Genomic DNA, 24,660 nt, shown 5'->3' with positions numbered 1-24,660 from the left:
AAGAAGTTTATAAATTAATTCCTATAATACAAAAAACAATAAATTAATGAAAGATTAATGCACCGAGCTAATTATCTTTCTATTTCTATTATAATTAATGCAGCTAATTAAGTAAATAGTAATAGTTACTGTGCAACCAGCTACTAAAAAAATAATTATGTAGCTTAGGAGCATCGGGTAGGCTTGATAGTCCGTGGGGTCGACGAGGGTCAGGCGCATGTATATATAATATAATCGGCCGAGTTTCAACCCGGTAACTAACTAACTAACTAACGGATCCAGACCTAAAACTTTAACCCAAACCCAACCTATATATAGTGGGCCAAGTCGGCTTGGCCCACTGAGCCACCCGGCAGCGCATTGCCCACCCTTACTCTTAATGTGAACTTCGAAAAGGGGCCATTGCTTGACGTGATGGTAAAATGCTCCTGCTTTGATTGCCGTTCATCACATAGATGAATGGCAGCCAGAACACCATAGATGGATATGTTGTTTCTTGGATGGTCCCACAAATATTTTGAGACCCATTCAAGTTTTAGATGAACGGGGTCCACAGCTCCAAAAAATGAAAGGCTGAAACAAAAAGAAACAATAAGGTGTTGTGGCAGACTTTCATCACATGGATGAACAGCATCTAATTTACCGTCCGATCTGATGCGTAATATTCTTGGACTGATGCCACAAAGATGCAAGTATAAACAGGTCCGATCTAGGCATTACCAAATCTGACTTAATCACTTCTAACCTGATCGGATTCAGGGTTGGATGGAAAAAGATAAAATCGAATCCGAGTATGACTAGCTTAAAACTTGGTATTTACACTTATTGGGGTTCAGGTTTTATTCTGACCTGGTTTTAAATTATATTCAGATCTGGGTTAATTTTAATGCAAAACTCAATACGGAACCCGAATGCAATTTTTAGTCAGATCCACATTTGGCTCCCGAATTCAGCTAATTAATCGGATTTGGATTCAGGTAGGTCGGAAGTATATAAATGTTTTATTGTGTCATATCATGTCTGATTGTATCACTAGAAACGTACTGACAAAATGGTGTGCTCTTGTGACTAGGGATCTGGTAAATGAGCCAATGAACCAATCAGAGGGTGTTCAAGCTTGGATATTTTTTGTGTCGAGACGAGCCGAGCTTAAGCTCATGAAAAGCCCGAGACGAACAAGCCAAAGCACAAGCTGATTTACAAAAATATATTTTTAAAAGTTAAAAACAATAGTATTAATTTGGACTCTAAGCCTACTAAGCTCAGCTCAAACTAGCTCTTTACAGAATAAATATTAATTATTTCAAACTAATAAGCAATAGGATTTGAAGTCTGAACTTATAGCTTGCAGGCCAAACACTTCCATTTTCATTCTATAATGTAAAATATATATGAATATATATTTACTTTCAATGAACGAGCCTATACTAGCCGAGCCAAGATGAACATTGGTTATTCATGTTCAAGCTGTTGTTGAGCTTAATTCACGAGCTCTTTACGAGCTGAACATGAGCCAAGCCACGAGCGACTCTCATCTCATTTCCCAGCCTTGTGGCGTAGCATTAAAAACAGACTGCACCAACGTGACCCTTTTAACGTGAAGTGCAACAAGTGGATGTAGTCCAACAAGTGTCTGCCTTAGTCAATCAGCCAAAGTCAGACACCTTAGACTGGTTGATCAAGTCAGCTGGGTCTAACACCTAGAACTTGGAAACCGGGTACATGGAGAGAGAGAGAGAGAGAGAGAGAGAGAGAGAGAGAGAGAGAGAGAGAGAGAGAGAGAGTTGTATTAGGTTTTGTTTGGTCCTAAATCAACTTGAGAAAGTGTAAGGATCCCCTTCCCATGAAAAGTGGCACAGGGTTAGGTGACTCCCTTTCTCAAGAAAGTGGATGGCACGTTCATTTTCAACCTACACTTTTTCAAGTTTGCAAGCACTTGAGAAAGTGGCTGGATTGTGGATTCTTCTGCTTTGAAAATCCGAGAAAGTAGACTTTCTCATGAGGTGCTTATGAACATGGAGCCTCCGTTGGTGAGTTATAGCAGACTTTCAAAATTAGAAAAAAGATAAAAAAAAGGATATTTTAAGAACCCTCGCTGCTTGAAAAGTAGCAACCAACCTTTGTTCTTCGCAGCGATTATTTTTCAAAGAAAAAAACATGGGGACCGCGAATATAGTTCCGTGAGAAATTGACTTTTTTAAATCAATGCACCAGATCTCGTTCATGAGAAAATACTGACAAGGAAAAATATCACAATATTTTTGAAAACATTGGTTTTCTTGGGAAAATATGGATACAAAATATAATTCACATATATATAACTTTGCAAAAAATGTTTTCTTGCATTAATATTGTAATAGATATGTCATATTTTCAAAGTTGCTAATATTTTGAAAATATTGCATTTTCTAAAAATCACGATAAATCATGATATGTTCAAAATACCGGTGACATTTGTGACGTAGCATTTTATTACTTGAATAAGAAAATGTCTAGTCATTTTTCAGTAAATTTTACCAACAACCATTCTTTTTTATTTTTCCCTTTAATTTTCTTTCCTTATTATTATTTTTTATGACGAGGAACTTGCCAAAGCAACGGAAAACACCAGGTGGGGGCCTCACGACCACCGGCGAGGTTTGATCCTGGGTCTTCAACTCGACACCTTTGCAACCACTGGGGTTTCCTTATTGTTATTTGACAGTAACAAAACACAACCAATAAAAATAATGCTCATGCAAAATATTAATCAGCGATTGCCTTCACTTGGTAACTTCCCATAACATGGATGACTACCATCATATTTGCAGCAGCAACCAGCCACTGTGGGCGACTAAAGGACATGAGGATGGCCAAAAGCCCAGTACCCAATAATTGAGTGTAGTGGGGAAGAAGTAGCAGAAGACAGTGATGATGTAGGCGACCACTGTGCCCCTCCACATGGGTAACTTTGATGGCTTCTGTGGGGTTGAGGGGATGGTTGCCAGGACAACCCCATGGCCTGCATATGCAAAGGATATCTGCCCTAGCGCAATGAACACCCTGAACATGGCGTCGGTTGGGGTAGTCTTTTTGTAGGCATAGCTCACGTTGGGCATTGGTCCCTGGCTAGGCATGTTATGGTGGAGTAGCTGCATCAATTGAAGCAATTAAGAGAGAAAAGAAGCCTTTGTCGTGATGACCACAATGACCAAGAACCTAGTTGTGGACAACTTTCTCAGGGAGTGTTTGTTTCATGCGCTTTCCTATGAAACACACTCTTTCATAAGACAGAGGGCCTCTTTTTCTAATAGAAATGAAACAAACATCTTCTTGATAAATATGTGGTAGGGCCCACATAATAAATGCGAAAAAGTAACTTTCCTGTCAAAATGAGTTCACACCGGGCATGGGGAAGAATTTTCCCTCCTAAGTGTCCCTTTCAAGGGTAAATAGCTTCCCTGGGTGAGAGTAACAAACACCCCCTCAGAGAGAGAGAGAGAGCCGAAAGAGGATCAACATTATCACACATGAAGATCAACAAAATGTTGAACCCAACAAAATAGAAAACAAAACTAAAATATAGAAAAACAAAAGCAAAAGGAAAAGAAACTACTGCCAGCTAGCAACAAACAACAAAGCCAAGCTCAACCAGGATCCTCTGGAAAAGAAGGAACCACCGATGAGTGAACGTTGTTCAGACGGAAGGAGAGGTCTCTAAGATGCATACGTAGAATCGCGTATACATCAACCAAGATTTTATGGACAAGATTATTAAGGATGACCGAAATTTGACGGAAAGTAGCATCATTGCGTGCCATCCAAACAAACCACCAAGTAGTAAGCAACCATGTCTTCCAGATCAGTCTCCACCGCTTGCAACGTCTAATTTCAATAGGGCCTAGGAGCAGATCAAGCGCAAAAGACTCCTCTTTAACAATTACATTCGGAGATCTCCACGTGCTATTAAATAGGGCCACGAAGATTGGGCAGGACCAGAATAAATGAAAAGTAGTTTCTTCAGCAGCTTGACACAGCACACACCAACTTGGGAACTGAAAGCCCAACTTCTTTAAATAACTGTGAGTCTGAACCCTATCATGCAAAATTAACCAAGCCAAGACCTGAGATCTTGGGGTAGGGCCCTTACCCCATAACGCACACTCAGGGAACCAATCTGCCCTGGGGCGAGCAACGATCTATACACTTTATGGGTGTGGAACGCACCATTTGGTGCAATAGCCCAATGCAACCACTGATCATAATTACTTGTATCCCCAATTTGATCTCTGAAGGACGATAAGGCTCTCAGCCACATGCTTCGCAAGTGCGAGATCGCCAGCCCCCGGGTTCCATGACGAGAGTTAGATAAATCAGGAGCACCATATTTAGCATGAAGCAAACGAGCACAAGGAGAACCTGGTTGATGGGCCATCCAACATTGCTTGGCCACAAGAACAATACTCCTCTGTCTTGGAGCAAAAACACCTAAGCCAGCCATACGCTTAGGTAACACCAACGTTCGCCAACCAACCAAATGGCGCTTACTCTTAAGCTGACACCCAGACCAAAGAAAATCCGTCATTAAACGACAAATCTGCTTCTCCACGCCCACCGGCATCACGAACATTGACATGAAGAATTCAGGGATAGAAGAAAGAACATGTCTGATTAAAGTCAGACGGCCAGCAATGGAGAGATAAGACGCCTGCCACGAAAAAAGCTTGTTTTTCACTTTTTGAATAGTTGGAGCCCAAGCAGCGGAGAGAGAGATTTGCATGCCTCCAAGGCACTAGTGAAAGGCATATTGTTTTTTTGGCCCTTCGGCCATAGGGATGTATCTGGCATGGTCCATTTGTTAGGAAATGGTCCTTGGATGTTTTTGAACTAAAATTTACACATTTTTTAATGTTTGAAATTTAAAATATTATGGATGGTTAATTTTTAAAATCTTAAAAAATCCTGCTTACATGTTGGCATCCGATGATCCCAAAGCCAGTCCCACCAAATCAAGACATTTGTATGCTCAGACTAAAAAAAATAAAATAAAAGAAAGGTGGAACAAAGATTTGGGTCTTTGCTTAATTCAAACTTACAGATGCATTGTCTACAGCTTACTTTCCAAAAAAACATGTATTGAATTAGGTGTTTTTCATGTTTCCGTATATGCTTTAGAGCAATCAACAGCTCATATTGCACGCATTAAAACTTGATGAAAATTAAAATCAAAATGTTTTGTTAAATTGTTTGTTTCCAAAGCATGGTCTTTGGTAAATGAGCAATGATAAATATGTAAACATAATATGAAAAAAAAAAATAGACACTTGTAACCAATAGATGATTTGTACTCAATGGTTTCGTACCTTCGTTGGTACCAAAAGTTTAACAGCATATATATATATATATATATATATATATATATATATATATATAGTAATGGGTCCGTGCTAAACCACACGCTAAATGAGTTTTTTAGACTTTTTCCAATTTATTTTTAAACAATGACCGTATAAATGTGATTTATGTACTTGATTTTAGAGGGATCAGCTCTGAAGTTTTTTATTCCAAGACATTGGTGGGTTTTTATAAAGTTCAAAAAATCAAAGGTTCAAAATCTTTGTAATTTTTTTAGGCTCTAAACATCATTTTTTTTCATTGAAAACGCATGATCCAGGCGTGGATTCTTAGTAAATCGACTATGCCCAACACATTTATGATTCCAGAACTGCATAAAAAGCAACAGAGAAGCCCGACCAACCCATTTAGCACGTGGTTTAGCACCAAATGGGTTTAGCACCGACCCATATATATATATATATATATATATATATATATATATATATATATATATATATATATATATATATATATATATATATATATATATATATATATATATATATATATATATATATATATATATATATATATATGGTTCATTTAAGTTAGGGACATGATTGTGGCAGCTAGGGACAGTCCAGCAACATAATCAAGATTTGGGAGGTGAGAGAGGAAGACATGGATGGCTCCAAAGATGCATATCCAATACCACTGCCGACACTGCACGCAGTTTGAACAGATAATCTCTGCGGGCTTCCCTCTGGTGACCATGAACATGATGTCACACCCCACTTGAACAATCAATTGTTGAGGCAAGATGACCGACCGTCCAAGCTTGTGCCCCAAAACAGTGGTGGAGCAAGGAATCTAAATTAGGGTGGGTACAGACGCATAGTAAAAAACCAAGTCAAAACCCTAAATCTTAACAAACATAGGCTAATTGAAAAAGAAAAAGAAAACCCTAAAATTCTAACCAAAATCAAACATGCATTTATAGAATCATGTCTAATGTTGATTGAAAACAATAGACAAAAATACCTAATTAAATATTTGTATCATTTGAAAAAACAAAATAATACAAAAATACCTAATGAAAGATTTAAGGGTTTGCTAACCAAAATCAAGCTTCATTAATGAAATCATGTTAAATGATAATTGAAAAGAGAAAAGAACACCAAAAACCCAAAAACCCAAAAACCATAATTACACATTTGCATCAATTGGAAAAATCCAAATGAATACCCTAATTCCTAAAAAATTCATAGATTTATGCTCATTGAAAAAAAATCCTAATATTCTAACCAAAATCAAGTATTCATTTCATGCCTAATGCTAATTAAAAAAATAGAATAAACTAACTCTAAATAAACATTTATGCTATTTAAAACTAAACTAAATAAAAAACCTAAACCCTAACAAACATCATACATTATGCTGATTCAAAACTGACCCAGGTCCAACCCAATTTTACAATGAATTGAATAATGGGACAATGCTCACATTTGGTCCGAGAAGAATTTGTATTGCACAATTGGGTATGGTCACATAGTGTGTGCGCACACACACACACAGCTTTCTATTGCAATAGATGTACTAAATAAGAGATTTTCATGTTTGTATTGGTTTATAATGAAATCTAAAACACAATGTTTCACGATCTACCAAAACTTCACAATAAAATTCATGTGTTAGGTAATTAGATCCAAAGGTGTTACTGAAACCCTCATATTTTTCAAATCAAGAGAGTATCAGAAGAACAATATAATGCTATAAGTCAAACAGGAACAGGGTTACCCAAATTCTGCCTAACCCGTTTAAAAGCTTTATAGAATAGACCACTAATATTGTTAGATGAATTTGTCAAGTTGTTTACCAACAAAATTTATTACTATTTTGAATATGGACTTGACAATCCAAGCATAAATCCATATCTTGTCCAATAAAAAATGACGAGTGCAGCTCATTGACATCATTTGCTAATGGATTTGAATGATCAAATGTCAAAGACCATTGGCAAAGGAAATCAAATTACAACACCACAACCAATCTATAACCAGACTCATTGAACTAAGCTAGGTTGCTAGAGTCTTTAATTCATGGGTTGTGAATCACTGGAATTTTAAACTTTAAGCAATTATCATGTAGTTCTTTAGCCTCTGAAAAATAGCTTTGCTGGTCAACACGCTGGTCAACACAACACTGGTGATGACATTAAGACCAAGTTGTGTAAGAAAAATGTTTGATGCACTTCTGGCTAAGTCAGTAGCATCAACAATGACAATTCCAATACCTGACTTATTCAGAGCAGGAGCATCATTCACTTCATCTCCATTCATTCCACCAAAGCAGGTTATATGTCCCCCCCCCCCCCGAACAGGGCAGTTAGCTACATCTCATGATCGGGGGTCCCAAAGAGCACCACGTATGTAAGCATGTGTGTCTCGTATCCCCATGTTTGTCAGCATTAATTAGCGTTGGAGTTTGATGCGATTGCAAAGACTTAAGTACCCTCTTCTCCATTGGTGCAAAAAAAAATGACGGTTCTTGAAAATGAGTGGTTGTAAAGACTTAAGTGCCCCGAAGATGATTATTTAAGACCCAGTCTCTGCACTGCAGGATTATCCGAGAAAGAAATCTCCCCTGGAGGAGGCCATGAACATCAACCCTCTCACTCTCTCTCTCCCTTCTATTTCTGCTTCTGTGCACATCCATTAGAAGATCATACATTGCTCCATCAAGCACCGACTGACCTGTACATTGACTCTTATGGAGCCTGATTCAGAGTTTTTACCCTTACAGGAGGAGGGTTTGGGGGCTCCTCCCAGCGTGAGTATCATCATTCAACTAAATGAGTTGTAGATCCTGATTCAGAGTTTTTACCCTTACAAGAGAGGGGTAAAACCTCATCTCACTCTCTCTCCCTTCTCTCTCTACTTCTGTGCACATCCAACAAACGATCCAACATTTCTCCATCAAACACCGACTGACCTGCACACTAACTGTAGCATCGTTCAACTTGATGAGTTGTGGAGCCTCATTTAGAGTTTTTCCCCTTACAGGAGGGGGGTTTGGGGGCTCATCCCAGCGTGGGTAGCAGGGTTATGGTTTTTGACCCAAAACTGGTATGAAAACACCATAGAAATCGCTGAAATTTGGTATGAACAAACTAGATTCAATTTAGAAAACAACCCTTTTTACAGATTGGAAAGATCATCTCTGGTTAGGGAGAAATCACTCTCGCAAGTTAGTCATGATTCTGCTAAAATCCTGACGGTGCAAAATAACAGGTTTTGAATCTCGATTTTTAAAGTGAGTCAAACAAACTCAGAATGATCTGAGTTTTTGTGGAGAGCATGAAGACATATGCATGAAGTTGCAGTAAAAAATTCAAATTAAAATGAGCTCTGGTTACATACAAATCGATAGATCTAAAATGCACCAGAATTCAAAGTATAATTTAGAAAGCAACTGAACATGATGAAAGCAAACTGCACATGCGTGGATGTTCAAACATGAGATCTAATGCCTTAAAATATGAATGGGTAAAAACTTTGAATCAGACTCCACAACTCATCAAGTTGAATGATGCTACCCACACTGGGAGGAGCCCTCAGACCCCCCTTTTCTGTAAGGGTAAAAACTTTGAATCAGACTCCACAACTCTTCAAGTTGAATGATGCTACCCACGTTGGGAGGAGCCCCCAGACCCCTCTCCTATAAGGGTAAAAACTCTGGATCAGAATCTACAATTCATTTAGTTGAATGATGCTACCCACGCTGGGATGAACCCCTGAACTCCCTCCTGTAAGGGCAAAAACTTTAAATCAGGCACATAAGTAGAGAGAGAAGGGAGAGAGAGTGAGAGGGTTGGTGTTCATGGCCTTCTCCAGGAGGAACCCTTTACCTCCCTTGATTTCTTCTCTAGAGAGAGAGAGGGTTTTACAGTGTTTTACTAAGAAGGAAGAAGAAGAAGATGACGATGGAGCAATGTAGGATCGTCTGTTGGATGTGCACAAAAGTAGAGAGAGAAGGGAGAGAGAGTGAGAGGGTTGATGTTCATGGCCTTCTTCAGGAAGAACTCTTTGTTTCCCTTGATTTCTTCTCTAGAGAGAGAGAGGGTTTTACAGTGTTTTACGGAGAAAGAAGAAGAAGACATGTTTGTCCTTTTTTTGAACTGTTTGTTTTTTCTTTTTTGAATGAAGGGCATTTTTGTCATTTTCCCAAACCATCACTTTATGAGAAGAATAGCAAGAAAGGGTACTTAAGTCTTTGCAACAACACCAGAGTCCGATGCAAAGTTATGTCAACATACACGGGAATACGAGCCCCATGTGCTTGTATACGTGGTGCTCATTCAAAGCCCCGAACACAGACGTGAGATTTAGTGAATCATCGGGAGCGAACATACACCACCCTCTCTCATTCCACTGATATGCTTCCTTTCTTGCAGTTTCCTCATGAAATCATACTTGTGCTCGGATGGGTTCTTCAAATTGGTATCATGTCACAAGAGGCACATTTCATAGGATCCCTTAAAATCCTTTTATTATTTTTCAGGACATTTTTTTTCTTACAACCACTGCAAAAAAACCATAACCCTAACAAATTAACTCAAGTTGTTGATTCTGCAACTACAATAAGAACCGATCTATAAAGAATGATAAAAATGAAAACCCTAGAAGAACCAAAATGAGGCATCGACAACCAGAATTTCCGAAAATCGGAAGGGGCACACACATATATAGATAGATAGGTAGAGAGAAAGAGAGTCGCTAGAATATGAGAACTAGAAATATAGGCTTTTTCTTCAATATTTTTTTTGCAAATCCAACATTGTGGATGCGCTTGGCATGGTGATTTTTCTAGGAATCAACCATTGGATCGTGTATTTTCGATGAAAATTTATAATTTTTGAGTGCTTGAATATTTATGAAGATTATGAGCCATTGATTTTAAAGTCTTAAAAAAATCTTGTTTATGCATCAAAATCAGATAATTCAAGAGCAGGTAAATCAAGTATTTTTGTCATAATGAATTTCTTAATAGTTAGATGTGGCTAAATATAAATCGCCATAATTTTAGGTGCCTATATGTCAATTACCCATATAATGTGTGTATGTAATTTATCAAATCAAGGCTGTGCAAATCATTTTTTACTTTGCTATAGTTATCTGGTGACAACCATCTAAAACGTTACTTCTTTAAAGCATATGGAAATTCAATAATAAGAACAAGAGCACTTTACGTCATTTGCCCCAAAAGTTAGTAATGTGCATACTTTATTGCTTTTTGAGTGCATATATGCATGTAATCTAGGAAGTCCAGCGGATGCAGCAGCTTTTGAAAGCAAATGGCATGAAATATTTCCCATTTTAAAAAGTACCATTCTCCGTGGGCATATAGACTTGTGTTTGTAAATCATTTTGAACGGATAGTTACTAAGAATAGCAAGTCTTAACTGCTATCCTTGTTGTCATCATTATTTATATTGCTTGGAAGTTCAGAAATTGCAAAAGCATCATGGCTAAATTGCATCAACTCTAGTTATATTTAACTTGTTGGAAGTGATGACATTGTTTGAAGAATTGATGTTACAAGAGTCTGAATCTCAGAGGATCATGACAGCAAGACCACTCTGTCACTCAAAGGTATGTTTGAATCACTGTCCCCTGCTCGAAATGGGACGAAATGGATGCGGGGCAGGGTGATTTCAACAAAGATTGGATGCAGTGGATGCTCGGAACGGCGTCCACCGCATCCTTAAAAAGTTGTTCTTTTTGTAACACCCCTCCCCTTGTTATAAAAAAAACAGGACACAGGGAACACTTTAAAAAAAATCGGGGTAGGGGTCCCCCAGACTCTCTCTCTCTCTCTCTCTCTCTCTCTCCTTGGCAGCCAAGTATGAAAAATGTGGTTTCCTTGAAGGTTTCCTACCTATAATCGAATCAATGCATAAATATTTTTCCTTAAAACAAAAAAAGTTCTGAAAGTCCATAAAGTATAGCATAAGATGCTGCTCATAGCTCTTACAAGGTCATATTTTTAGGTCTAACATCAAAGTGGCTTTATCATTTTGCAGTTTAAATATTATATTTAATCACTTATCTACGCCCAGATCTTTTGCAAAGCTCACATTGAGTGGGTTGGTATGAGATATAGGGATGGCAGTGGACGGGGGAAAACGGGCCCCGCCCCGTTTGGACTGGGGATGGAGGACATGAAATGGGGATAGAGTCAGAGATTATCAAAACCCGTGCGGGGATGGACTTATGCTTTTCCCACCCCACCCCATCCCCGTCTTCATCCCCGCCCTGTCCCCAATCCTTCTTTAGGGATGGCAATGGACCGAAGGAAAAAAGGCCTCGCCCTGCCTTGCCCCGTTTGAACTGGGGATGGAGGATATTAAACGGGGATGGAGGTTAAAATCAAAACTGGTGCAAGGATGGAGGCGGGGATGGAGGACAGGATTTTGAGACAGGGCGATAGTGGAGACCTTGTCCCCCGCTCCCGCTCCCGCCCCAGTCCACTGCCATCCCTTGAGAGATAAGGTCTACAATTGTACCGCCGTGGATTGGTATACCATAATACTCGTCATCAATTATCATCAACATAAGCATTAGTATTATCATGACTATTATTGTTATTATCATTGTTGTATTATAGTAAGCATAGCATTGAATCTTAGAAAAACAGTTTCTACTATTACTGTTATCTTTTAAGAATAGCTAGTAAAATGCAGGACGTCCACTAAAACATGCAAGTTGTATCGGGTTTATTTATTATCTTTTTTTGAGGCAAGAAAGAAAGTAATATATTAAAATAAGAGTATCTCGGCTTTTATATCACTCAAGGTAGGCATGACACTATATTCACCCAAAAAAGTTAAAGGCTTATAACTCTTGTAATATATTCACACAAAAAGCAGTTTTTATCTAAAAAAAAGTGTGAAATCATGAAAAAATGCTTATTATCGATTGAGAAATCACGTTTTTAAGTGTTTTGTTTCTAAAATGTTGAATGGGCGTGAAAACAGTAATTGTTTCCCAAAATAATTAGATTTTGCTTTGTCTGTTTTTTTTTTTTGAAAAATAGCATTTGTACAAAGAAATATTGATGTGCAGCGTGCTTTTCATTTCTCTATGATTAGGAAGGTTTGTACATTATATATATATATATATATATATATATATATATATATATAGAGAGAGAGAGAGAGAGAGAGAGAGAGTAATGGTAAAGTGCTAAATGAGTTTTTCAGGGTTTTTTTATTTTACTTTTAAATATTGACGGTACAAATGTGATCTATGTACTTGATTTTATAGGGGTCAACTCTTGAAGTGTTCGATTATGACAGATGAGTAGATTTTTATAAGGTTTGAGAAATCAACGGTCCAAAATCTTTGTATATTTTAAAGGCTTCAAATATCATATTTTTTATGAAAAACACATGATCCATGAGTAGATTTCTCGTAAACCGACCATGCTCAACACAGTTATGGGGTTGGAACTGCGAAAAAACACCAAAAGGATAGAAAACCCCATTTAGCTCGTATTAATTTTGCACTTATCCATTTCAAGATACATATGTGCGGTTGATATTGGCTATCAATGAATGTACGTAACTAATGAGTTAAAATCATTTTTTCTTAAAAAAGTTTTAACTTTTCTTTGGCTAGGTATGTGGTCAGGGTTTGTTTAGTAGAAAACTTGTTTTAAATTATGTGATCCAAAAATCAATGGCTCACAATGTGCCAAAATTTCATAATTCAAATGATCATATTTTTTACATAAAAAAAACCATGATAAGACTTGATCATTAGCAAACAAACCATGTTAAGCAAATCTATGTAGTTAGATTGAGTAGCTACAACTTGCACCTATGGTTTTTAGCTCATTAGTTTAATACCTTCATTAGTAGTAATGTTTACCTTATATATATATATATATGGGTTAATCTAATATTAAATTAGTTGCATTAGATAGATTCAATTATATTAAAATTATTAAAATAACTTTTAAAAGAATGACATTTTAGAAAATACATTATTGCTTTTTGAGGTTAAAAATGTAACTTTAATATATTCATAGAGTTACTTTTTTGAAAAAGGTAATTGACTTTTCAATTATCTTTAAATTCAAAAGATCGTATAATTCCAAAAACAGTAACTATGCATTTTTTAAAATGACATTCTTTGAAGAATATTTTAGTTATTTTAATATGATTGAATGTAGCTAATGTTAAACATTACTTTAATGTTAGCTAAATCATATATGCAGAGAGAGAAAGAGAGAGTTCATTTACCTCAGGGACATGATTGTGGCCGCTAGGGACACTCCAACAATAAAATCAAAATTTGGGACCTGAGAGAGGAAGACATGGATGGCTCCAACGATGCATATCCAACATGACTGACTAAAATGTTTGCAGTTTGAACAGATAATCTTTGCAAACAACTGGGCCAACCGATCAACTGAATGAACTGAGTCAAGGTGAGTCAAAGCCTAGAGTTATGCATATGCGTAGACAAATGCAAATGCAAATGCAACCTTAAGCTTCCTTATGTAAGGAAAGTTTTCCAAACTTCTACGCCTTTATAGGAGAATCCATATGGCCAATCGGCATGTTGGCCCGACATAAGGAGAAGGAGAAAGAAGCAAAGTCCAAAGTGCACCAGTGAGGTAGGTGATCATAAAGAGAAAGAAATGTGCTTCTTGTGTCGGTCTGGGAAACGAGACGAGCCACTCATGATTTTGCTCGTGTTCGGCTTGTAAAAGAGCTCGTTGAAATATATGAAATAAGCTTAGATGGGCTGCACATGAATAAAGATTGTTCAGCTTGACTCAGCTCGTGTAGGTTTGTTAATTAGCAACACAAATCGTATTGCTTACAGCTTTGAAATGATACGTTTATTCTGTAAATAACTCTGTTTAATTAATTCGGCTCAATAGCTTTAGAGCCCAAAATTTATTATTTTTAATTTAAAAGGATTTTTTTTGTCAACGAGCTAGCTCAAGCTCCGCCTGTTTAACTCAGACTCCTTATGAACTCAAGTTCAGTTTTTACAATGACTAGACTAAGATACACTTCCCTGTTGGCAACATGAATGAGGTGAGCTTGAACACCCTTTTTTATGTAACCTCTAAAATTATTCTTAAGTAACTAAACTATAAAAACTCAAATTTAATGAAAAATAAGTAATTAAATCAAAAGAAAATACTCAAAATTCATTCATCAACCAACAATATTGGTAGCAAATATTTGTAAGCAACTAATAAAACCATAATCTTACAATGAATCTCGGATCAATCTGATATTGAAATTGAATTTAATTAAACAAACTCAAAAAAGGGAAATTAGATCTACAAGTGGGTATGGTCTCCATTCGCTTGGCACGGGCACCTGCTCTTGCATCACTTTTGTTCCACTAGTTTATACTGGCATCCAGGCCTATGCCTTACCCCGCTTAGTGAGGTCTGGTTCTAAATGTATCCCACATGAAGTGGGTTTCTGTATGGGACGTCCTCTTTGATCTTCCTCTATAAATAAAAGATTGATCCTCCCACCTGAAATAACAAAAGAGAAAAGAGGACATAAATCCTTGTGATCGAACCACGTTAAAAATTCTTGTCTTTGTGTGAGTGCTTTGGCAAGGTTGGTACTCTTTCAAACTCAACATAATATGCATTGTTAAGAATGGTTTTCATGAAAGAACACGAAGGTATTCAAGGGGGCCTTTCTGTAAGATTCAATTTTATTAGTGAGGCGTCTGTAATATGAGAATGATAAAACCCCTTAAATTTTATTAGTGAGGCGTCTCTAATATGAGGATGATAAAACCCCCTAAAGATAAACAGTGACATATTGGCGGTGGGGATTCTAAAAAAACAAGAACTTGAGAGATGGTGCAAAATGTGCATCAGTACTCATCCCCACTTGCTATTCTCATTCTCGCTCATTTGATTCCCTCCAAACTCTTTCTTTTTTCTTTCCAAACAGGTCCATTCCCTGTCTGAAGCCCCTCACCTTGCAATCCCTCATGGCAGCTCACACCTCAACCTCTATCGTCTTGTCATGGTCTCTCTCTCTCTCTCTCTCTCTCTCTCTCTCTCTCTCTCTCTCTATATATATATATATATATATATATATATATATATATATATATATATATATACATATATATATACCCATTTGATGGTGCTTTCCTTCTTTTTGCAGGGGTTCTGGTGAAGATGGGCAGTTGGGTATCGGGAACTCGGAGGAGAAAGATTGGGTTTGTTCTGTTCGAGCTCTTGAGAGAGAAAGAGTTTGCGGTGTTGTTGCTGGGAGTAGAAACTCCCTGGCAATCCGCGACGATGGGAAGGTGGGTGCCCATTTGATATTTTCAATGGGTGTTTCTATGGCTTCAGATACCCTGTTTATGCGTTTTTATGTTTGGTGGGTCAGTTGTTTACTTGGGGATGGAATCAAAGAGGCACCTTAGGCCACGACTCCGATGCTCAACCCCCAGAATCCAAAACCAAGAACTCACCCATTCAGGTGAATCCTTACTTTCTGGGGTAGCATTTGTTGTTAACTTTCTCTTTTACTTCTCTCTCTTTCGATAGCTTATTAGGGACCCTGACGACCAGGAATCGACAGGAAATCAGAAACGCATTTGGTTTGTTGAAGTTTTTGCGTTTCTTTGTTGTAATGCAGGTCAGGGCCCTGGGCCATGCGAGAATTGTGCAGGTGTGTGAAATACTTGCTTGCTCAATTGTATTAGTGCTCTTTAGAATACGTGCTCTAGAATTTCATGATATAATTCTTCTTTATCCTTTTTAAATAAAAAGTATACGTTTAGATTGTTCATGAAAAGAGTGAAGGTATTTGTTATTTGGGTACCAATTATTGCTCATTTTTATTGACGCAAGAGCATGACTCTTGCTAAGGGTGTAGTTGTTATATTCACTTGCTTATTTTAGAAGCTAATTGAAGGAATGCATCTATTGCCGGAATCTGATGCTTTGATGTTGGGATATTGCGGACTAGATGGCTGGATGATTCTTTGTTTTTTGTTTTTTTTTTGCTTTTTCTTTTTCTTTTTGCAGGCAGCAATTGGAGGATGGCACTGCTTGGCTGTTGATGATCAAGGCCGTGCATATGCTTGGGGTATTCTGCCTGCTGTTTTGTTTTTTTGCCATTGAAAGTCCATGGTTTCAATATCTGTAGAATCAAGTGAGAAGTGGCATGGTTTATCAATTGGGAGTTTGAATTTGCAGGTGGAAATGAGTATGGGCAATGTGGTGAGGAGCCTACTCCGAAGAATGATTACACCCCAGCTCCGAGGAAAAAAGTTGTCAACCCTCAGCGTTGTGCACCCAGGTTTTCTGTTCGACAGGTGCTGCCATTGCGCAGAAACTTTCATAACTGAATTTTATTTGGTCCTTGATGTTGCCCAATCCTTTATGATGCAACGTTTTTTGTGTCTGATTATATTTCAATTCTTTATTTCCTTAGCTAGCTCTGTTAAGGATTGTCCCATAGCCTGTGTTCAATCAATATCAGCTACCTTACATTTCTCAACATATGTATTGATTTTCTCAAGCAATTTAAACTTCACACCTTTTAGCATCTTGCATAAGTCAGCAATTTGGACTGTACATCTTGTAGCATCTTGTCTAAGTGTATACCTTACTTCATCTTCTTCTTAGAACCAGGGGAGATATAATTGAAATCTATAACATCACTGCACTGCCCTTTGGATTTAGTTGTAGTCACCAACATGGCTCTTGATATTAGTGAGCCAATTTCTCGGGGTATCATCATTTTTATTTGTTATTAGAAAGTATCAGGAATATCTCTGAATCTTTAAAGCAAAGAAAGAGATTAAAAATAACATGGGATAACATAAAGTTGAGGTGTAAATGCATCCATAATGTTGAAAGAAAAAGAAAAATGTGATAGTTTCAAACTATTGCAATAATTTTTACCTTAATATGCTTCGTTTTGCTTTATCACATCATATTCTCAAAATTTTGCAGATATTTGTTGCTACATGTATATAATATATATTATTTATTTGTCCTTATCACTTCTCCACTCAATCATACCCTCCCTATCCTCTGTTATCCACTTGTTGCTTAATAATTTCATTAGATCTTTGAAATGCTTGTCTCTTTTAGAGTTGGATTTATTCAGCAAATGGTTTTCCAGACCCTGATGCCCAACCAATGTCACTGCCATGACCTGTTTTATCCTTGACCAAAGCATAAATAGAAGGGAATCTCTCAGCCAAGTGAATCATTTCAAGTCCATGAATCTCTACAAAAGCTCTTTCTTTCATGCCAATCCAGTTTCATAGGAACATGGCTTTGCTGGAGCTATGTTTCTGTGTAAGAAAGTTTGGAATCTATATTGCCACATCTCTGAAGTTGCTAACAGGTCCTAATTATCAGGTGGCTGCTGGAGGTACACATTCTGTGGTGCTCACAAATGATGGACATGTATGGACATGGGGCCAACCTTGGCCACCAGGTGATATGTACGCTGTTCTCTGCTTGTTCTCTTCAATGATTTTGTGTCCTTATGATTCTTTAGTAATTAGTATGCATTTTTTCATTATTTATATTTCGCCTTGATTGAGTCCTTTGATATTGCTTATCATAGAAAGCAGATTTCTACTCCTGTGCGTGTACATGGTCTTGAGAAGGTCAGGCTGATTGCAGTTGGTGCTTTCCATAACCTGGCTCTTCTCGAGGACGGTATGTTGTTGGCATGGGGTAATAATGAGTATGGCCAACTAGGAACTGGGGATACCCAGCCAAGATCACAACCTATTCCTGTTGAAGGTCTCTTGGGACTCACCTTGGTTTGTATTCAACTCACTCATGCCTTACCTATCTTTTTGTTCACTTTATTATCACTTTTATATTTTAATTTGCAAGAATAATATGTTCATAAGGTGCACAATCCATTGTCAGTTAAATCTATTTCAATAAGCAATTGTTTTGATAAATGGTGGAAAGGAAAATATGTATGATACAGAATGAAATGAATATGCTACCACTTCGATTTTCTTTAAAATGTTTTTATCTTCTGATACTGTAGTTTTTTCAATTGTTCAAATATCAGCCATCAATGCATTTAGTGATAAAAGTGCATGATTCTGCTGTTAAATCAATTTTTGACCTAACACTCTAAAGAAATTCATGATGCATAAATCACAAATGGTTTGCCCACAAGGGCTCCACCCATCTGGTAGGGGTGACTTGTGAATGTCACCAAGTTGACAGGACGTCACGAGTTTGAAACCCATGAGGGCATCCTTTGCTGTAAGGTCGAAACTGGGTGTACCCCCTGGTGGGGAAGGGGGGGGGGGGGGGGGGCTCAAGGGTTTTACCAACCAGAGGCCTGCCAATATGGGGTGGTTTTCCCTTGGCCTAGCCAAATCTATATACAAATGCTTTTTACTCTCACCCTACTGCACTTTGCTATCCTTTTTTTTTCTTTTGTAACTATTCATTTAAGGCAATCTAAGCTGTTTATTTACTTCTCATGTACTGTGTTGACTGTTTATTACTGGAACCTGTATCTCCTTTGAATTATTGTATCGTTACTAGAAACATTTAGGAATGGTATTTTTTATGTGCTAAAGTTGCTAAAAATGACTTAGGATGCCTTGTTAAGCATTTTGACACAGGATACTTTTGATTGCATGTTCATTCATTTATTTCCATTTTGGTGATGCCTAGAGCAATCGTCTTAAGTTATTCTGCTTGGACCCAAATCCAGAAACCACCAAATCTAACCCATGTCTTGTATTCATTTTGAATTTGCGAATGAGTAATTGCCTATTGGACATTCTTAGCCATTCATAAGCTTGATGCTATTCATTAAAACATTTTCATTTTAACTCTATAGAGAGCAATACCTCAATTCAATCTAAACTCTTAGCATAACTACTCTATGAATCACCAAATTGAAGGTGCTCATCTGGTAGGGGTGATTCATGAAAGTCGCCAAGCTGAAAGTAGGGGTGGGCAACAGGTCGGGCAACCCGCGGGCCGGACCATTGCCCCCCCCCCCCACGGCTGAAGGAACATCGTGAATCGAAAGTTGAGACCCATGGGTATGCATTCCTTGCTGAGGCTGAACCTGGGTGTACTTCCTGGAAGGGAAAGGGGAACCTAGGGTTTTTACACCAATAGGCTCATGAGTAAGTGAGGTAGTTTTCCCTGATTATCAAAAACAGAATAGTGACTATGTTTGAGGATTCAGGGAACGCTCTTAACCATATATAACATCTGTGAATGTTCATTAAAAGATTTCCACTTAGCCATGCATAGAGCATTGCTCCAATGACTGAAGTGCATGTTCCATAAATAAAAATTGATAGGATATCCAAGTGGTTGAGATCCCCAACCATGGATCTCATTCTTGGACTGTGAGAACATGTTCCATGATGTACTTTCCCTCGTGTGTTTTGATGATTGCATTTCCAGAATCACCTATAATTTTTTCATGTGCAAAGATCACAGATTCTGATCATATTGGTGGATTTATTAACACGGAAACACATGAACATTGTGAATCAGTGCGTGCAGATAAATAGGTCAGCATGACTGACACAGCAAGCAACTTTGGTTCATATAATCATATTGCAGAGTTGGCTTCTCATTGTGTGGCGATTAGCATGGGTGAATCAGGATTAGCTGCACCATCACAGGAACTAGTTTTGTGCAAACTGGATCATATGAGGAGTGAAACTGTTCTAGCATATCAAGATCACTAGGCATCTAGCAACCTGTGATCATGACCCATAAGCTGTGACTGGTTTGACCATGCTTTGCTTGCGCGGAGACTGATGAAATGGTATAAGGACATGTGACTTGTCTAGCCTGAGCCACATCGTGCAGGAAAATTGTGGAGCTCTTATATTGAGCTGTATATAGATTAAGATGATTATTATCTATAAAAGGTGTATTGTCCATCAAGTCAGGACTATTTTAAACCATATGTATTAATTCAGGTAGTCAGTTGTATTTGATGTAGATGCAACTAACCTGGATTGCTCTTTTAAATCTCTTATAGAATGCTTAAGCCAGAAATTTAAATAAAACTTGATGTTTTAAAAATGTACAGAATTTTGACTGCCAATCAACACTATTTTGCTCTGTGTTTGGTCAAGCTTGGGCATTAGTGACTTGATTGAACTATTTAGTTTAGATTGACAAGGATTGAGGGTCTATAAGGGCCATGGTCACCAGATCTTTTGAATCCATTAGTTTTTTAAAGTTTTCTCTGTAAAAAAAAACTCCAAAAATATTTCGATCAATAAAAAAAATATTGTAAAAAAATATCCCGTTGCAATGTTATCATGACACTTTTGAGAAATCCAATTGTTTTGAGTTTTTTAATAATAATAATAAATATTATCATCATCATTTTCTACTCGAGGAAACTGCTGGTGATATTATTGTGAGAACAATAAAAAAGTTCCTCTTGAGTCTCAAGGAAAGAAAGCTAGCATCGGTCGAAAAGAAAAGAAACTTAGCATGGCCTTCAATCTGTTATGGAGGATAATTGTTTAGTGTCATGCTCATTATGTAGCTTTGGCTATTCTGTTCTCACATTTGTTGATTTGTAGCTATTATTTTTATTCTGTTTCCTTTGATCCGTTTGTCCACCATCATGAGCCTTTGATGTCTCTTCGATTAATGAAGGAAACCTATTTTATTTTGTTCTGTAGGTTGACATTGCTGCTGGAGGATGGCATTCCACTGCATTGACTGATGATGGAGAGGTCTCTCTCTCTTTTCTATTCTTCCACAAAAAATGGTGAATCTATGATGTGCATCTATTTCTACATATTTTATCATGCAAAATTTTGGTAATTACAGAAGATCTACTGCATATCTGTTGACTGGGTGGAGAATCTCATCTGGAAGGAATGGTTGTTTGAAAAATGACATCATATGATGCTTTATATCTTGCATGTTCTTATTGATGGCTTGAGTCTATTATTATCTTTTGCTTGTGTGTTTTCCTTTGTTCCTTTTTGTTTGTCGGAAATATAAGGGAATTTTAATCCATTTTATTATGTGCATGCTTTTAGATGTTGATTGTGTTCATGTACTGATTTTGCCTGTAGTATACTGTCCAACGTCAGACAACTCTATTATGTTTCTTTTATGTTTGTCATCTTTGTGATGCATTGGGTTTTATACATGCAATGCTTCTGTTGGATCTTTTGTTGTGCTTTTTGATAGCCTGCAAATGAAGTAGACCAGTCCCTATTTTCATGTCATAGAAAAGCAGAATTTCTATTAATGAAATATGTTTATCTACCAGTGAACCAGTTGGTAGAAGTTATCATTTGGTGGTTTCTTATAATTAAATTAACTTGTTTTAAATATTCATAGGTTGTTCTTGTGCCACCTTTACCCAGTGGCTCTTTCTGTGGTAGTAGAATACAAATTAACCATGGACTTCCTTAAGTACTTCTGCCAAAGATTGGCTAATGCTACTATAAAAAATTCTTGCTTATCCAGGAAAGAGGTGCATATCCATTGTTTGGATGCCATACAGTAGGACCAAGCAGTAAGCCAAGAGTCAATATCTCCTGATGTGGAGGGAGACCATTGTCACAAATGTCTCTGATATTTTGAAAATTCCTTCATATGAAAACATGAAAGATATTATTAGAGATATTCTATCAAATTTTAGTAGACAAAAAATTTCAATGTAACATGATCTTATTATGATGCATCTCCAGTTTAAATAATATATTCTCCTAATCCAATATGATTTTTAGATATGGATATTTTTTTCTACTTGTTTATATCATCATTCAGAAAAAACCGTTATCTTTTTTTATTTTCTTTCTTTGTTTTTCAGAGTTCTTTTCTTTTACAAATTGCCAAGATCTTGATATCTTCTCTGAAAAATGATATTGAAAGTTCCCCAAATTGCTGTGGAGAAATAGCCAGTATCAATCTGGTGACTTTGAAAGGGGTCTAAATACTGATATTGGTTATTAGCTTTTTTGTGATATCATCTTTATTAATGTCTTGTATATCTTTTTTTTTTTCTTTTTTTAAATTTCTTGCAAATCCACCTCTTGCAGAAGGCCATCTTGTTCGCTGATCTGATGAGCATGTATGCATATCTCTGCATGGGTCTCTGTTTGTCAAAATTTAGTAGCAGTCTTCCTGTCTTGCAATCTTTTTAAACATGTGTCCAATTTTAACATATGAAACCTCATAATCTTCTCTGTCACCTTCCAAAAGTAAGATAAGTATTTCATCCGGCTATTTATTCACTTATTTATACGAACTAATGCTGCAATTAAGTGAGTGGCTAAAAAACAATGAATAAATTGACAAACAAAAGATGGGCGCTCATCTGGTAGGGGTGACCTGTGATGTCACCAAGTTGACAGGATGTCACAAGTTTGAAACCACAGGGGTTGTCTATTGCTGCAAGGTCAAAGCTCGGTGTATTTCCCAGTGGCAGTGGAACCTCAAGGATTCTATCAACCAGAGGCCTGTCAATGTCCAGAGGGTGTTTCCCTTGGATTAGCCAAAAAAAAAACGTCTTGTAATGTGCTCAAGATACCAATATGTGCGCCACCTTACGAAACGTGTTGTAAGATTGCTTTTCTTGCTCTTCCTGTGGTTGTCTTACTAGGATATCTTGGATATGGCTGAGACAGTGTTATCTTCAGCCTAAATCCTTTGACTTTATTATTGAAGGTGCACCTGTCCTTGGCCTTGTTGAAAATTTTCATTATCTGGTGGCCATCAACAAACTCATGACCTTATCATGGACAAAAGGATTACAAACAAGATATGCATCTTCCAAAATGGGATGGTGATTAATGTGGTGGTTTCCTCAGTGAAGATTTTGTAAAGCATTATGGACATCAGGGCCCACGTCTGGGTTAAGTTTGGTTTAGTTTTTTGGTTGCAAATGAGTTTTGAATAGTGCAACTAGGGTGTTGTCATTGTAGCTTATCCTTTAAAATAGCTTCTTTTAAGGGCTCAATATAAGCATGGTGAATCTCAACTATCATAAACACCTTTGCTGTTGAATAGTGGTTTTACATTGTTGAACCAAGTCTTATGCAACATCTCTGTGTATAGAAAGTTCTTGTCATCAAGTGCATTGCTCAATGGCAGTATGGAAAAGGCCCACTTCATGTTTAAGCTCAACATTGGCATCAGGAAATGCCAAGTTCATGTGTATTTCAATTTTTTTAACAGTATATGTACTTTTCTTGGATTGCACTGTAGGTTTATGCATGGGGAAGAGGTGAGCATGGTAGGCTTGGGTTTGGTGATGACAAAATTAGCAAAATGGTACCTCAGAAAGTGCAGCTTCTCTCTGGCTTGGTGATCGCTCAGGTACTTGAATGGCATTTGCATGCATTGTAACACATAACCAGCTCTTTGAATGATTGATCATGCGCTAATCTTTATATTGACAGATTTCATGTGGTGGAACTCATTCTGTTGCTCGAACACGTGATGGCCGTATGTTTTCGGTGAGTATCGATGACTCGATGCTCTAAACAGATAGACAAGCTGTTCGAATTATTGATTGTCTTTTATTTGCCTTAAAGTTTGGACGTGGAGATCATGGACGTCTGGGTTATGGCCGGAAAGTGACAACTGGTCATCCAATGGAAGTCCCAATAATCGTTCCACCACCAAAGGGTTTTGAAGGCACAGAAGGACGCTGGTTTGCAGAACAGGTTGCCTGTGGTGGTCGACACACACTAGCAATTGCTTCATGGATTAGTGAGCCCAGTTGATATTTGGTTAATAATAAGTTCCCATGTCATAATAATCAGGAACAGCGTAAAGGAATTGATTGAAATGAGAGCACCAGAACTTGTATAAATTATAATGAAATTATAAACTACGCAGTGATTTAATGAAAAAAAAAGCAATGAATTTAATTAGCAGGAGGGGGTGGCCAAATTGTTACATTGTATAATTCCCTGTATTTGGTTTTCGATCTTCAGATCATTGCTTTACAAGCTTTTTCAATTCTTTGCGGTATTTTGGGGGGCATTTGCATCATGTGTCAATAGGGAGAGGGTTTCTGCAAATACAGAACTCAACGTGTTTTCCATAGGCCCCACTGCATGATGCAAATGGGAGGGGCACTTTCTTTCTGGAAAGTGCCCCCCAAAATCAATGCCAAAAATTATTTCTGGGTGTAGGCTTCAGGGTCAAACTTGCTTTCCAAGGAAAAAGGTTCTGCGAGAGGCAAACAAGGGCTATTGTAAACTATAAGAGGATGGAAAACATATTTTCTGAGAAACCTTTTTCAAAAAGGAAAATATTAAAAAGGAT

At 37.4% G+C, this 24,660-nt stretch overlaps 1 protein-coding gene across 1 annotated transcript; it reads left to right on the top strand.

The window, feature by feature from the left end:
• Positions 1-15,204: 15,204 nt before the first annotated feature.
• Positions 15,205-24,231, top strand: LOC149846553 (ultraviolet-B receptor UVR8-like). Its single transcript, XM_089998066.1, has 12 exons — positions 15,205-15,394; positions 15,536-15,680; positions 15,764-15,856; positions 16,016-16,048; positions 16,408-16,468; positions 16,579-16,697; positions 17,755-17,840; positions 17,966-18,167; positions 21,048-21,101; positions 23,593-23,703; positions 23,787-23,843; positions 23,922-24,231. Exons 1-12 carry the CDS (start codon positions 15,357-15,359, stop codon positions 24,111-24,113), a joined length of 1,191 nt encoding a protein of 396 aa, XP_089854192.1. The 5' UTR covers positions 15,205-15,356; the 3' UTR covers positions 24,114-24,231.
• Positions 24,232-24,660: the final 429 nt, after the last annotated feature.

The sequence above is a fragment of the Nuphar pumila genome, chromosome 2, assembly GCF_984573655.1.
Source record: "Nuphar pumila chromosome 2, dmNupPumi1.hap1.1, whole genome shotgun sequence".
Taxonomy (NCBI): Eukaryota; Viridiplantae; Streptophyta; class Magnoliopsida; order Nymphaeales; family Nymphaeaceae; genus Nuphar; species Nuphar pumila.
The sequence above is the reverse complement of the archived record's forward strand: the minus strand, read 5'-3'. Positions and strand labels throughout refer to the sequence as shown.